This window comes from Brachyhypopomus gauderio, chromosome 2 (genome assembly GCF_052324685.1).
Source record: "Brachyhypopomus gauderio isolate BG-103 chromosome 2, BGAUD_0.2, whole genome shotgun sequence".
NCBI lineage: Eukaryota > Metazoa > Chordata > Actinopteri > Gymnotiformes > Hypopomidae > Brachyhypopomus > Brachyhypopomus gauderio.
Window position 1 is genome coordinate 30954069 of NC_135212.1, and position 15264 is coordinate 30969332.

At 42.6% G+C, this 15264-nt stretch overlaps 1 protein-coding gene across 1 annotated transcript in view; it reads left to right on the forward strand.

Annotated features, from left to right (window-relative positions):
* The window catches only part of nnt2 (nicotinamide nucleotide transhydrogenase 2), a 63326-nt gene that overhangs the window by 47593 nt on the left and 469 nt on the right, over positions 1-15264 (forward strand). Inside the window, exons 19-20 of the mRNA XM_076993955.1 lie at positions 14056-14174; positions 14792-14907. Of these exons, the coding sequence (XP_076850070.1) occupies positions 14056-14174; positions 14792-14907 (235 nt within the window). The remainder of the gene's footprint in view (positions 1-14055; positions 14175-14791; positions 14908-15264) is intronic.

Consider the following 15264-nt stretch of genomic DNA (forward strand, 5'->3'; position numbering starts at 1 on the left):
TTCAATGTGGAAAACTGAAATGCTCGCGAAAATATTCAACGCGGAAACGGGAAAACTGAAATACTTGCGGAAAATATTCAATGTGATAAATGGGGAAGGAAACAAACTGAAGACGCCAGGGAATAAGCTGAACCCAACCCAAATAACAACCCCAATAGAGAAATAAAGCAGAGGAAAACTTGAGGAGTCAGTAAGAGTGGAGCAGGAGTGAAAACACTCAAATAGACAGAAAATCTGAAGATCTCTCAACAGAGGCAGGGTGGTGAGACACCCAACGTAGTACAAAACCGAGGACAACAGGCTGAAGGTTGGCAGCAATGAAGACAGACAACTCAGCAGTGAGACTTTTTCTTCCGTAAGAAATAAGGAAGACAGGTGCAGGTCATCACTGATTGTGCTACGGTCTGGCTCCTGGTCTGGCTCTTGGTGGTGACAGAAGGACCGGCCCTGGTGCCAGCCCTGACAGAGCCCCCTCTCCTAGGCCCGAGACCCCACAGGCCCAAGGCAATGGCCCTGTCCCTCTGGAAGTTCCGGACAAGGGCTGCATTCAGGATCCGGTTAGCCGGAACCCAGGAGCACTCCACTGCACCGCACCCCTGCCAGTTGACCAGGAACAGGTCCCGGCCCCGGACCTGACGTACAGTGTAGGCATGAGCCCCGTCTATCATACGGGGAGTGGGTGGTGCCGGAGTGCGGGGAAGATTGCACAGGACTGGCCGAGGCTGTGAAGTGTGGAACACAGGGTGCACCCGGAGGGACGGAGGGAGAGCCAGACGATAGGACATGGGTTAATAATAATAATAATAATAATAATAATAATAATAAATTCTATTTATAAGCGCCTTTCATAACACTCAAGGACACTTTACAGGAAATAAATAAAACAAATTAAGAAGAGAACAGAATATGCACCAGAGGACACAAACATACAATAAACAATAAAGTGAATCACAGGGAATAGGCTATTGTGAACAGGTGAGTTTTGAGTCTGGATTTAAAAAGAGGAAGAGAATCAATGTTACGGATGTCAGGAGGGAGGGAGTTCCAGAGTTTGGGAGCAGAGTGACTGAAAGCTCTGCTTCCCATGGTACTCATATGAGCAGGAGGTACAGAGAGATGAGTGGAAGAGGAGGATCTGAGCGAGCGAGAGGAAGATGCGATATTGAGAAGATTGGACAGATATGTGGGGACAAGATTATGGATGGCCTTGAATGTAAAGAGAAGGATTTTGAAATAGATTCTATATTTAACAGGAAGCCAGTGGAGTTGTTGAAGGACAGGTGTAATGTGTTGGAAAGAAGGAGTTTTAGAAATAATACGAGCAGCTGTATTCTGAACCAGCTGAAGCTTATGGAGGGATTTATGAGGAAGGCCAAAGAGGAGAGAATTGCAGTAGTCAATACGGGAGGTAACAAGGCTATGAACAAGAATAGATGCAGTATGGGGGGTGAGGGAGGGACGTAGACGGTTGATGTTATGGAGATGAAAATATGCAGACCGGGTTATATTACTGATGTGCGAGTGAAAGGATAAAGTGCTATCTAGGATGACACCCAGACTCTTAACCTGAGGTGAGGGGGAGACTAAGGAACTATCGATTGGGATGGAGAAACTGTGAACTTTAGATAGTGTGGATTTTGAACCGCAGAGTAGCATTTCAGTTTTACTGCTATTAAGTTTTAGGAAATTAGCTGCAAACCAGGTTTTTATTTCAGATAGACAGTTTGAAAGGGATGAGGGTGGAAACAAGGTACCAGGTTTACCAGATAAGTAGAGCTGGGTATCATCTGCGTAGCAGTGGAAATCAATATTATAAGAGCGAAATATATTGCCAAGGGGTAAGAGGTAAATGATGAAAAGGAGGGGCCCCAGGACAGAACCCTGTGGAACACCAGAAGCAACAGGGGAAGAGTGAGACCTGAAAGATTTGAGTTTGATGAACTGAGTACGGCCAGAGAGATATGAATGAAACCAGTCAAGTGCGATATGGTTAATGCCAATGGAAGATAGTCTATTAAGAAGCATAGTGTGAGAAATAGTGTCAAAGGCTGCGCTCAGATCGAGAATGGAAAGTAAACCAGAGTCAGCCTCCATAAGAAGGTCATTAGTGATCTTAATAAGAGCAGTTTCTGTGCTGTGGAGGGGGCGAAAACCAGACTGGAATTGTTCGTATAGGGAGTTGAGGGATAAGTATGTATTGAGTTGAGTGGCAATGACTTTTTCGAGTATTTTGGAAATTGTTGTTTGCCTTTATTTAACCAGGTTAGTCCCTTGAGATACAAGATCTCTTTTACAAGAGAGACCTGGCCAAGAGAGACAGAGCAGCAGCACAAATTACAACGTTCAAGATACATTCAAAATTCCAACAATCTCACATTAAATTAATTAAAACACGCACACACAGATGATCTGTACCTGACTGATCTTATCAGTCTTAAATCTGTTCAAAGAAACAAGGTCCTTGATTTTTATATCAGCCTGTAACCGGTTCCATGTGTATGGAGCAGCAAAACTAAAAGCAGTCTTTCCTAGCTCTGTTCGAGCTCTAGGAACAGCAAGTTGCAAAAACTCACTCGAACGAAGACTGAGCAGACTTTGCCTTCTATTCAGAAGACAACATAAATAATTAGGCAAATTCCCAATTAGTGCTTTGTAAATAAAAACATACCAATGTGCAAAACGTCGTTCCTGCGACAAAGTCCAATTCACTTTTGTATATAACAAACAATGATGAGTAAGAGGTCGACAGTTTGTTATAAATCGCAAAGCACTATGATACACACTGTCCAGTATGCTCAAACACTGCCCAGGAGCATTCATATACAAAATATCTCCATAATCTAATACAGGCATAAACGTTGCTTCAACTAACTTCTTTTTTACAATAAAAGAAAAACAAGATTTATTTATATAATAAAAACCTAATAAAAGTCTAAGCTTTTTAATTAAATGTTGAATATAAGGTTTAAAAGATAACTTATCATCAATTAAGAACCCCAGATATTTAAAACTAGACACTAGTTCAATCTGTTGACCCAGTTCAGTACAGATAGACACATTAGCAGTTTGTGCTTTTGACAAAGAAAAGTTTAGTTTTTTCAGCATTTAATACAAGACGCAGATAGGATAATTGTTCTTGTATTTTATCAAAGGCTGACTGAAGATATTGCGAAGCCTATGCCGAATTTGGTGCAGAACAGTAAATAATTGTGTCATCTGCATATAAATGTAATTTAGCATTTTGAATATTTTGGCCAATATTATTTATATAAAGGGTGAAAAGTAAAGGACCAAGGATGGAACCCTGTGGAACTCCCTTGTAGAGCTGGAGCTCCTCAGAAACATCAGCCTCTACTTTAACTCTGAGTCCTATTTGATAAATAACTTTTGAACCAACCTACAGCCTGTTCTGAGAAGCCAATTTCCAAGAGTCGGTCAATCAAAATAGAGTGGTCAACAGTATCAAACGCTTTTGCAAAGTCAATAAATAGTGCAAAACAGCAGTGATTATGGTCAAGAGCCTCAATAATATCATTCAAGACTTTCATGGTGGCTGTAGTAGTACTATGTTTCTTTCTGAACCCTGATTGAAACTCAGAGAGTATTGAATTTGAAATAAGAAACATTTTTACTTGATCATTGACCAAGGCTTCAAGTATCTTTGCCACAACAGAAAGCTTTGAAATAGGTCTATAATTATTTAAATCAGCAGGGTCTCCTCATTTTAAAAGTGGCAACACCATTGCCGTCTTCCAATCCATGGGAATTTTACTTGTCTCTAATGTGAGATTAAAATAGCACAAGGGTTCTGCAATATATTCAGCTGCAAGTTTTAGAAAAAATGGTTCAAGACCATCTGGACCAGCAGGTTTACAAGATTTTAACTGCTTTAAAGCTTTCCTTACTTCAGCTGTTGTAAATGGTCTAAAATTGAAATCCTCACTAATTTTGTTCCTAGTAACAACGGGTTTAATTTGACAATTTTGTGATTGGGACAAGCAGCCAGATGTAACAAAATGCATATTGAATTGGTTTAATATTTCAGTTTTATCTCCAATCTTTTTCCCACCCACCACAACTTTTGAAGGCAATTTCACACAATTATTAGATACAGATAGCGATTTGATATCTTTCCAGAACTTTTTAGAATTAGCTAGATTTTCAGTTGTTTTAGCAAGATAGAAGTCAGATTTTGCTTTTCTCAGAAATAGAGTAAACTTGTTTCTTAATTGCTTAAAAAGAAGCCAATCCTTAGGGCATTTTGACTTTCGTGCTTTACCCCATGCAGCGTTACGGTCATGGAGCAAATCTGATAATTCATTTGTGAACCAAGGATTTTCCCGCCCCTTTACTCTAAATTTTCTATGGGGGTCATGTTTATTTATGATCTTTGTAAAGCTTTGAAGGAAATAATTCCAAGCTAGTTCTACCTCATCAAACAAGGCTATTCTGTCCCAATTAAACCAATATAGATCATGCAAAAAAGCTTGTTCAGAAAAATTCTTCATGTTGCGTTTTATTACAACTCGGGGTTCACTTTTCAGGGTTTTTGTATTCCGTATCATTGCTATTGCACAATGATCACTCATATCATTGGGAAAAATCCCTGTTGCTGCAAATTTAAAAGGCATATTTGTTAGAGCCAAATCAATGAGTGATGATTTTTCAACAGCCTTTTAATTAATTCTTGTAGGAGAGTCAATCAACTGAGTAAGATTTAAAAGATGACATTGATTTTTCAGTGCATCAGAAGCAGATGTAAGCCAATCAATATTTAAATCTCCAACAATCAGAATTTCACTATATTTTAACTGCGATAAAAGATCCACCAACCTAGCCAGAGAATTACTAACAGCTGATGGGGGCCTATAACATCCTACCACCATGATATGCTGATTTTTAGATATTTTAACATTAATGGCTAAAAATTCTAGTTCTTTACTGACAGATTTTGATAGTATTAGATCAGCTGGAAAACAGTGCTTGATATACATTGCCACCCCTCCACCTTTTTTCTCTCTATCTGTACGATATACATTATAGCCATCAATATTAATTTCACTATCCTTAATAGATTTCTTCAGCCACGTTTCTGATAACACTATAATATCTGCATTTGTAGAGTTTATCCATACTGAAAGCATATCTAGTTTAGGAAGTAGACTTCACATTAACATGCATGACACCCAGACCAGATCTAGAGTTAAAGTCTGCTGGAGTAAGACAATTATTTTCTGGTCCCGGGTTCAATTCAATGTCTCCCGAAAGCAAGAGTAAACATATAATCAAGAATTTTGATTTTATGTTTTTACGGTTTGTTAATTTATCTCGCGATTTGAACAGATAGATGATCACATTATCATGAATGGTGAAATGTTCTCTCAATACATGAAGGCAGGAATAATAAATAGCCACATTAACTCCCAACAGCCATTTTGAAGTGTTTCTGGTTATTTGTAATTGCTTCTGAAGAATTTGTGTGGAAGTCCATTTGCCACTTTGCGAACGGGTAGCTATAATGCCATCATAAGCTACCAACTCCTGAGTATATAATTTCCTTTGTAGATTTAACTTCGGCCCAGGCAGTTCTTCATATAGTTGTGAGTTGTAGACTCCAGCCCAAGTTATAAAGTATACGCTCAAAACAAGGGAGCTCAGTTTTAAGTTCCTCATGTTTTCACTCAGTAGATACAATAATAGATACTTTTAACAAGGATACAAGGATTCACAGCTCAAATGAATATAAAACACCACTTCCCTGTTGTGAGACATAAAAGGTATGAAGATCCAGGTTTCAACCTTTAGCACAGCAGGAGGCTTAGGCCTCAGTTAGTCCAATCCATCACCATCCTGAAGCAATATGGGTTCCTGTAATCCCTTCTGCCCTTCTCTAAACGGGAGGTTAGAGATGGGGCGGAGGTTATTGAAATTATTGGGGTCGGAGCCAGGTTTTTTCAAAATAGGAATAATGGCTGCAGTTTTGAAGAGTGTGGGAACAATTCCAGTAGTTAGTGAAGAATGAATAATGGCAGTTATGAGGGGGAGCAGAGAAGGAACACAGGATTTAACTAAAACTGTAGGGAAAGGATCAAGCTGACATGAAGAAGGCTTTGATTTGCTAATAAGTTCGGAAATGACAGATGAATCTGGGAGTTGAAAACAGGAGAGTGAGTAACTGTGTGAGAGAGGTACAGAAGAAGAGCGAGGCAATGAAATAGGACAGATGCTCTGGTGGATTTTACAAATTTTTTCACTAAAAAACATCATCAGAGAATTACAGGTGTCTGTTGAATAGAAGTGAGAGGGTAGGGAGGCTGAGGGTTGGAGAAATTTATTCATTAAAGAGAACAGTGTTTGTGTTCCCTTCATTAGAACTGATTTGACCAGAGAAGTATGATGATTTTGCCTGAGCAATTACTTTCTTATAATGTAGTTTATGAGTTTTGTGCATTTCTTTGTGGATAGTGAGACCAGATTTTCTATAGAGTCGCTCGAGTTGACGAGCTTTAGCTTTAATTAGCCTAAGTTCAGGGGTATACCAGGGAGCAGAATGAGAGAAGGAAACCGAGCGGGTTTTCACTGGGGTAAGAGAGTTCAGGATATTGGTTAAACAGTTATTATAGTGAGCAGCGAGTTCATCAGGTAAGGAAGGATTGTCCAGGATCAAAATATTGTCGAGTCTGGAGGTGAGGGCATCCATGTTAATGTCTTTAATATTCCTAAATGAGATGAGACGTGATGGTTTGGTTTTGGACATACTGCTCATCAGCTGCACAGTTTGAAGGGATGAGACCAGAACAACAGATTAAATCCAGTGTATGTCCCTTTGTGTGGGTAGGAAAAATCGATGAATTGATCAAATCCGAAATTTTCAAGGCAGGCGGTAAAGTCTTTGGTGAGAGGAAGATCACAGCGGTCCATGTGAACATTGAAATCCCCCAGCAATATTACATTAGGTGACAGTGTAGATCAGGGGTACTCAACTGGCGGACCGCGGTCCGGATCCGGACCCGAACGCAGTCCTGTCCGGACCCAATCTCATTCCTGATTAACTGGATACGGACCAAAACAAAAACGTAGCATTTATTTCAGGGCTATTGAAAAAACACTCCGTCACGAGTGTTACGTACAACAAGCCTGCCTGGTGACGCTTCGCGAGCGGCGCGAGGGTCTGCACGGCGAAAATGACGGAATCGCTGTGGCTCCGCGTGTGCGCGAGTGTCTCGCGCGCTGTCGGTTCGAGAGGTCGTGCACCTCTCGAATTTTGTAACTTCGCGCCGCGCTTCAGCGCAATGAACATAGTCACGTTTTCAGGGTTCATACACCTTTATAAGGTGGAATTAAAGCACTTGTACGTCACTTTCAAGGTCCATTTCAATATTTCCCAGCATGTTAAACATAATTAAGTTAAATATTTATACATATACTCGAAATAATTCGCTTTTTATCACATTATTTAATGGTTGTTTATTTAAAAAACGCCCAATCTTCACGTCTTCATGTTATCTCATGTTTCGTCCTGGAATTACAAGAGGCTCGTATTTGTTAACCTAATACAAGAGAACTATTCAGTCAGACAGCTATTTGTTGTGAAACAACAAACAAGTTGTTTACAAGTAGTTACAATTTCAAGCATTTTAAAGTACTTTAACGTAAATTCCAGCACTTTTCAAACCTGAAACATATAGCAACATTAAAATTGGTCAGGTAAATGTTCATTCCCCTGTTTTGAGGGGTGTTTCTACCACATATCGTTTCGGACAAAACGCCTATCGTTTCGGAGAACACTGCAGTGACGCTCGCGAAAGTATAAACGCCCCCCCCCCCCCCTTCAACAACTTAAGTTCGCCACCCCCGCCGCACCGGACCTCAGGTCACAGGTATCTGCCAAAATTGGACCGCGGACAAATTTAGTTGAGTACGCCTGGTGTAGATAGATGAGTGAGAAGAGAGGCAAAATCAGTTAGAAAATCCTTATGTGGTTTAGGAGAACGGTAGACTGTAGCGATGATGGTAGGAGAGGGTCCAGGCAGTTCACACGCTAGACACTCCAGTGAACTGTAAGCTGGCACAGCACAGGCACCGAGAGGACTTTCCAATTCTCGCGGTGAATTATCGTGAGACATCCTCTGTGACCTACGCTACGTACGTAAACAAACCCGGGAGGTGTAGAATCGTTGAGTTGTGAAAAGTCATTGGGCTGTTGCCAGGTCTCTGTTAAACAGAGAAAGTCAAACTTATGGTCCGTGAGGAGATCTTGAATGAGATGACCTTTGCTCGTAAGTGAGCAGATGTTGAGAAGACCCAAGTTGACAGTGGTGGAGTCGCGTTTGGCAGTAGCATTAGCCAATCTAGCTAAGCGAACTAGCGCGCTGTGATTAGCACGCCGGCCGGTATTCCTGGGGGGACAGTGAGTGGTAGACCAGAAAGAGTGAATTGCTGTAGAACTGTCGACATGAAAATTCCGGCGAGATCCACGATGAATGTATCTTGGACGAGGTGGATAGACGATGTCCGGGTGCAAATACAGCACTGCTGGCGGAGGCACATAGTGGTAAAGGCGAAGCCGCAGGAGTTCAGCTGCGGTGTATTGGAGTAGACCTGCCGCTGGTTGATACAGAGACAACAGGACGGTCCAGGCAAGTGAAAACCAGATGTATAACTGGCTCAACCACATTGTACAACACTGAGTAGGTGGTGTGCCGACCTAGAATTGAATCGGCCAAAAGAAAGGAAACAACAACAATAATACCGGAGAGCAGCGGCAGCCAGACGCGCACAGCGTTCACTCTCACAGGTGAACACAACCTGCCGTAATACCTTAAAAGGGCCTAGGAAGCGTGAAGCTAACTTCTGGGTCTCACCGCTGTAGGTGCTGGCCAAATTTATTTAGTAATCAGTCTCATAAAATTACCTACGAAATGGTGGGAGTTCAGACAGTGTTAAATTTACCCAATTTTATATAAACTCAATTTACCTAAGGTCTCCACTAATTGTGGTCAACTCCCATAGCCCAAATTGTTTGATTAACAAACTATAAATCTGAAGGTTACAGTTCAAAGAATAGTTCTGGCTTCAGGTTGTAACAGGGAAACAACGACTCAAACGACAGTATTTAAACATAAAAACATTTATTTATCACAAAGCATAATAGTTAAAGCATAGCAAACAAAGGGGGCAACAGGGTAGGCTAGTGTGTGTTCATGTTAGATGTGTGTGGATGTGCGTGTGTGTGTGGATGTGTATTCGAGTGCGTATGCGTGTGTACGTGCGTATGGAGGAGGAGATCTTTTAGACAAAGAGAAACTCAACGGCACGAAAACCAAACCGAGCTCTCCACTACAGCCACGAACACAACGCAAATGTTTCCTAACTAAGACACGGTATCGTCGGTCACTATACAGCCCCAACGAGCATATAGTGGGACACACGTTTAACAATTATATGAAGTATTTGGTACTAACTATGAAGTAAATGAATCAGTACAAATAACCGAACAAGTTTTAAACAGAATACGGTTTAACATGACCATACGCATAAGCACAGATATAAACAAGCATTCACATTCGCCAAGCAGAAGATATCGATCTAAGTCTGTCCAGATGCACAGTCTTACTTTGAGTTGTTCATCCGTGGCCCGCGCAGTAGGCCAGGCAGCCTCTTGAGGAGGACTCCTTCATGTGCTTTCATGAAGAAGATTCCGCGGGATTGCGTTGCTTCGTCCAGGGGAAGCTGTGGTAGCCGTTCGGTCAGCGGTCCTTTGGTGGTCAGCTGTGTGGTCTCCCGGGTAAGTGATCGCTGTCGACTTTAAGATGAATTCGCGGAGGTCCAGCTGTCGCGCAAATGTTCAAACAGTGTTCAAACAATTATCGTTGGCCAGCTGAAGCGATTGGGTTTAGCGAACTCCGCAAAAGAAATAAAAGTAGCAAACTAGTTACTTCTTGCAATGATCGCGTGTTGCACGGGGCCCGGGTGCAGAACCAATACCGCTTTATTATAGGTGTGTGCGCTCTTCGTCTCTAGGTAGCTACTTTGATGCAGCCAGGTAGAGAGACCGAACAAAGGGGGATCCCCCCTTTTAAAGGGGATTCATCTGATGACGTAGTTCCACATCCATCCTGACTTGGGCCATGCCCCTAGGGAGTGCACCCCCCCCCCCCCCCCCCCCCCCCCCCCTTTTTGTCTGTGGAGGCATGGTACCTACACCACAAACCAGCAAGTCCTTGGAGGACAGCCACACCCAAAAAGACAAAGCCGGAAGGTGATGCAAGGTCTTGCAGGCCCACTGCCAGGTTGATCTGCAGCGGTGAACCAAGGCCATGGCGTTAGGCACAGCCACATCCCTCTCCTGGTAAACGAACATAGGCGGTGCATACCCATAAAGGCATTTAAAGGGAGACATGCCCAATGATGAGTGCCAGAGGGTGTTGTGGGCGCCCACATCAGCTGGTCTGACCAGGAGGCAGGATTGGAGGAGGCCAGGCACTGGAGCGTCTGTTTGAGGTCTTGGTTAACCCGCTTCATCTGGCCATTGCTCTAGGGTTGAAAGCCTGAGAAGAGGCTGGCTTTAGCACCCAGGAGTTTGAGGAATGCACCCCAGAATCGACTGGTGAATTGTGGCCTGCAGTCCAAGACCACATCCACAGGGAAGCCGTGGGCACGAACCACGTGCAGCAGGAAGATGGAGGCCGTCTCATGAGTGGAGGGGAGTTTAGGCAGGGCTATGAACTTAGTGGATTTGGAAAACCGGTCCACTATGACGAGGATCTGTGGTGAATCTTCTGTAAAAGTTGGCGAACCCCAAAAAGTGCTGCACCTAGCATACCAATGTGGGAATGGGCCAGGAAGCCGGGTCCATGGCCAGTCTTTCTCTGGAAACGTCAAACCCTAGAAATGAGACCTCCTCCGTGTGAAATGATGACTTCTCCACTTTCACATAGAGGTGGTTCTCCAGCAACAACTGGAGAACCCTCTTGACATGCTCAACATGCTCTTCATGTGACTGACTACAAATCAGTATGTCATCTAAATAGACAAACACATAGCTATCCAGAGCTTCCCTCAAAACCTCATTTATGTATCGCTGGAAGACGGCTGGGGCATTCATGAGCCAAACAGCATTACGAGGTACTCATAATGGCCAGAGGGGGTAATGAATGCAGTCTTCCACTCTTCCCCCTCACGTACTCTGATGAGATTGTAAGCACGTCCAGTTTCGTGAAAACAGTGGCTTGCTGCAGTGCTTCGAAGGCTGTAGGCATGAGGGGTAATGGGTGTCTGTCCTTCACCATAATCCTATTGAGCCCCCAGTACTTGATACAAGGCCTCATACCTCCATTCTTTTTTCGACAAAAAAGAATCCCGCACCTCTCACAAAAGAGGATAGCCAAAAAAAGAAAAAATAACCCAACCCAAATAATAACCCCGATAGAGAAAAATAAAGCAGAGGAAAGCTTGTGAGGAGCCAGTGAGAGTGGAGCAGGAGTGGAATCACTCGAACAGACGGAGTAAATAAGGAAATCTCCCAACAGAGGCAGACGGGGTGTCGAGACACTCAACGCAGCACGAAACCGAGGATACCAAGCTGAAGGTTGGCAGCAACGAAGACAGACAACTCAGCAGTGAGACACTGCCTCTGTTTTCCTTAAGAAACAAGGAAGACAGGTACAGGTCATCACTGCTGATTGCGCTGCAGTCTGGCTCATGGGCTCCTCCTGGTGGTGACAGAAGGACCAGCCCTGGAGCCAGCCCTGACAATACAAAGCTTAATATAACTGATGTTGAATCAGCTGCCTGTGTTTTCATGATTAACTGTCAGTCAACCGGTAATCGTTTTCAATAATTTTATAACAACACCCCTCTAGGCATCACCAAAGAAAATCTATAAAACACATTTATTTTAATGAAAAACATTAGGAGAGGAATTAACCTGAGAGATCATAGAACTGACAGAACACAATTATTAGTAATTTAGAATTTAATTAGAATGCCTTGCCCTACACGAATACCCTACAGTGCTAAATGTTAAAATATAAATATAATTAAATAAAAACAATAACAATTAGGAGAAAATATAAATACATGGTTATAAATGTATAAACAATTTCCAAAATTGAATTGATTTCATATTGCAAGCAGTGTATGTTAACATTGTTCATTGTTCTGCATTTGACTATGCTATTGTAGCTATTGCACCAGTGGAGTGCAAATGACAGATGTGAATGGTGCTGTTATACAGAGGCCTTTTGTCCAGGTCACTGATGGCACTGGGGTAGAAGAAGTTTAGTAGTGCTAATATGCCCGTCCCAATGGACCCACGGTGTGTTAGCATGATGAGGTTATGTGGCTTGGGTGATTTGTTGCATCTCTGGAGAGCCTTCATATTGGCCATAGAGTAGTAAGCATACAACACAGAGACATTGTATGTGAGTATGCTTTGTATAATGCTGAAAAAGAAGGACATCATAAGTTGCTTGGGCAGATTGGCTTTCCTTAGCGTCCTTAGGAAATAGAGCTGCTTCAGGGCCTTTTTCACCAATGAAGTGGTGTTGACCAACAAGTCTAGGGAGATGTGTGATTTCACTTGTCTGAAATCATTGAAGCTGGTTGTTGCAGTCTTCTTGGCTACCAGGACATTTGTGGTAAACTTCAGTCTTAGGGGGATAATGCACTGTGACAGAAACAGGTTGAGAATATTTGTGAATATTCAGATCAGTTGATCTGCACAGTTCTTTAGTTCCTTCTCTGGTATTCCATCTGGTTCATCTAATTTCCTTGTGTTGGTACTGTAGAGTGGTCTTTTCACATCAGCTGTGCTGACAGAGAGTGCCTGCATGTTGGCTGGCCAAAGTATTGACCCATTTGATCTGGCCTAAATTGGCTGATGGTTCTAGAACCCTCCTGTTACTGGTCTGAACTAGCTTAAAGTTCTACCCTTCACAGCATAGGGGGGCTTTGCTTGTCCTGTGGTCGTGTATCTCTCAGAGTTATGGGCCAATGAAGAGTGTCCAGAGGACCATGTCAGATGCTGAGCTTTAGGACTGGGCCATCTGAGGAGAACTTCCAGGAATAACTGGAGCTCTCTCTTCCCCTGTAGACATCTTTTGTGTTATTTTAGCAAGAGGCAAGAGCACTGCTGAGCTCCCCAGACTAATTGTATTAAAAAGTGGACAAAATACATCTGGTTTTAATATCTCACAGTGAAAAACACAGCATGACTCTGACGGACAAGAGGGGACCAGGCACACTGAGGATCCCCTGGGTCTCTGTGTGTGTGTGTTTGTGGTGGGGGCACAAGAGGACACGATACAGCTCATGAGTAACCGCAGTGTGTCATAGTTCCAACATTACACAACCCCAGCAGGAAGACACGTTGAGCTCGTCTCTGTGAAAAAGGCAGTCTGAAATCATCATTACTGTCACCATAAAACCATCAGTTCAAGCTCTGGATATACTAAAGTTTAATACTACTTTTAGAATTTTGGAGACAAAAACATCACACTTTACATTGTACTGGACCTCAAAGAATTTCAGTAGAATGTTTCCACCTAGTATTTCTACTACATCTCTTACTTGCAGTCAAATACTGCAGACAATTTAATGTATTTTTATTTGTACATTAAAAAGAGCTAAAACATGTTGACTTGAAACAACTGAAGATTGGAAACCCAATCAATAAACATTTTAAATATGTCATTGTATAAAACACTGGACGTTTTAAAATGACAGAGAATTCAATGTAAAACAAATTTAAATGTTCAAATGGGAATGATTAAATTTGAAAAAGGTTTTAGGGGAGGGATCAGTGACATTAGCCTTGTGGTTGGTGAGGGCAAAGCTTATACAAATTTTACCCAAGATTAAAACCACCCAGTGTACATCAAAAACAGGAAAATCCTGGCAACGTACATGTAGATATCAGAAAGACATTGGAAATTATTGATAGTTTGTGCTTGTTTACTATGCCCAAAAGACCGACATCAGCTTAATTATAAACCAATCCATGATTTTGGTTCCCTGGAGCTGATGTTTGTTTGGGTGCATTTTGTGCCTTAGGTTCGGCATCCACCCGGTCGCTGGACGAATGCCCGGTCAACTGAATGTGCTGCTGGCAGAGGCTGGAGTCCCATATGATGTGGTGTTGGAGATGGACGAGATCAACGAGGATTTCCCTGGTGACCTTAACCACACAAACCACCCACAAGCTGGGCTCGAACAGCACGGTCACTGTGCTATATCACTGACAATCATCAATAACATAACTAATAACATGAATGTAAACATGACAAACATGGCTCAGATTAGCAGTCTCCACAGAGGTCCAGCCTGGCTGACGCTGACTCTGTGCCAATCATGGAAAAGGTGTCAGTTCTATGAATGGTGTGTGTGGTGTGACGGGTGTCAGCTCTATGAACGGTGTGTGGGGTGTGATGGGTGTCAGCTCTATGAACAGTGTGGGGGGTGTCAGTTCTATGAACGATGTGTGTGGTGTGATGGGTGTCAGTTCTATGAACGGTGTGATGGGTGTCAGTTCTATGAACGGTGTGTGTGGTGTCATGGGTGTCAGCTCTATGAACGATGTGTGTGGTGTGATGGGTATCAGCTTTATGAACAGCGTGTTGGATTTCAGGTAGAACCTACATGTAGGGCTAAATTAATCTCTTTGGGCTTGTAATACATTTTCTTTGGTTAATTGTGGACAGACGTGTGAAGTTGTAAGTGGTAGCAGGTCTGCTCCATTCCAGGCCAGGCTCACTCCACTTTTTTAAAGTCAACCCTGTGTGTGATGCAGAGACCGACTTGACACTCGTGATCGGAGCCAACGACACAGTGAACTCTGCAGCACAGGAGGATCCAAACTCCATAATTGCAGGGATGCCTGTGCTGGAGGTGTGGAAATCCAAACAGGTCAGATGCTCCCAGATGCACAGCATGTTCCACACCTCAACAAACATGCAGCAATGGTCCAATCATGTGCTCACTCCACTTCCATGTGCCAGGCTTTCAATTACTGGTCTTCCAGTTAAATAGCAAATCACCAACACTGACAGGTGGTTATACAGAGAAGCTGCAAATTCAAGCATTGATACTCTGATGAAGGTGGTAATTAAAACCACTGCCATTCAGATTAACACTAGCATGGCTGAAATCTCTCATTATGGAAATTCATGAGAGAACAGAATTGAGAATGCAGGTCTAGTGTGCCCTTAACACTAATTTGACTAAAGCTGAAAATTTTGTACAAGAAAGTTGGTAATTCAACAA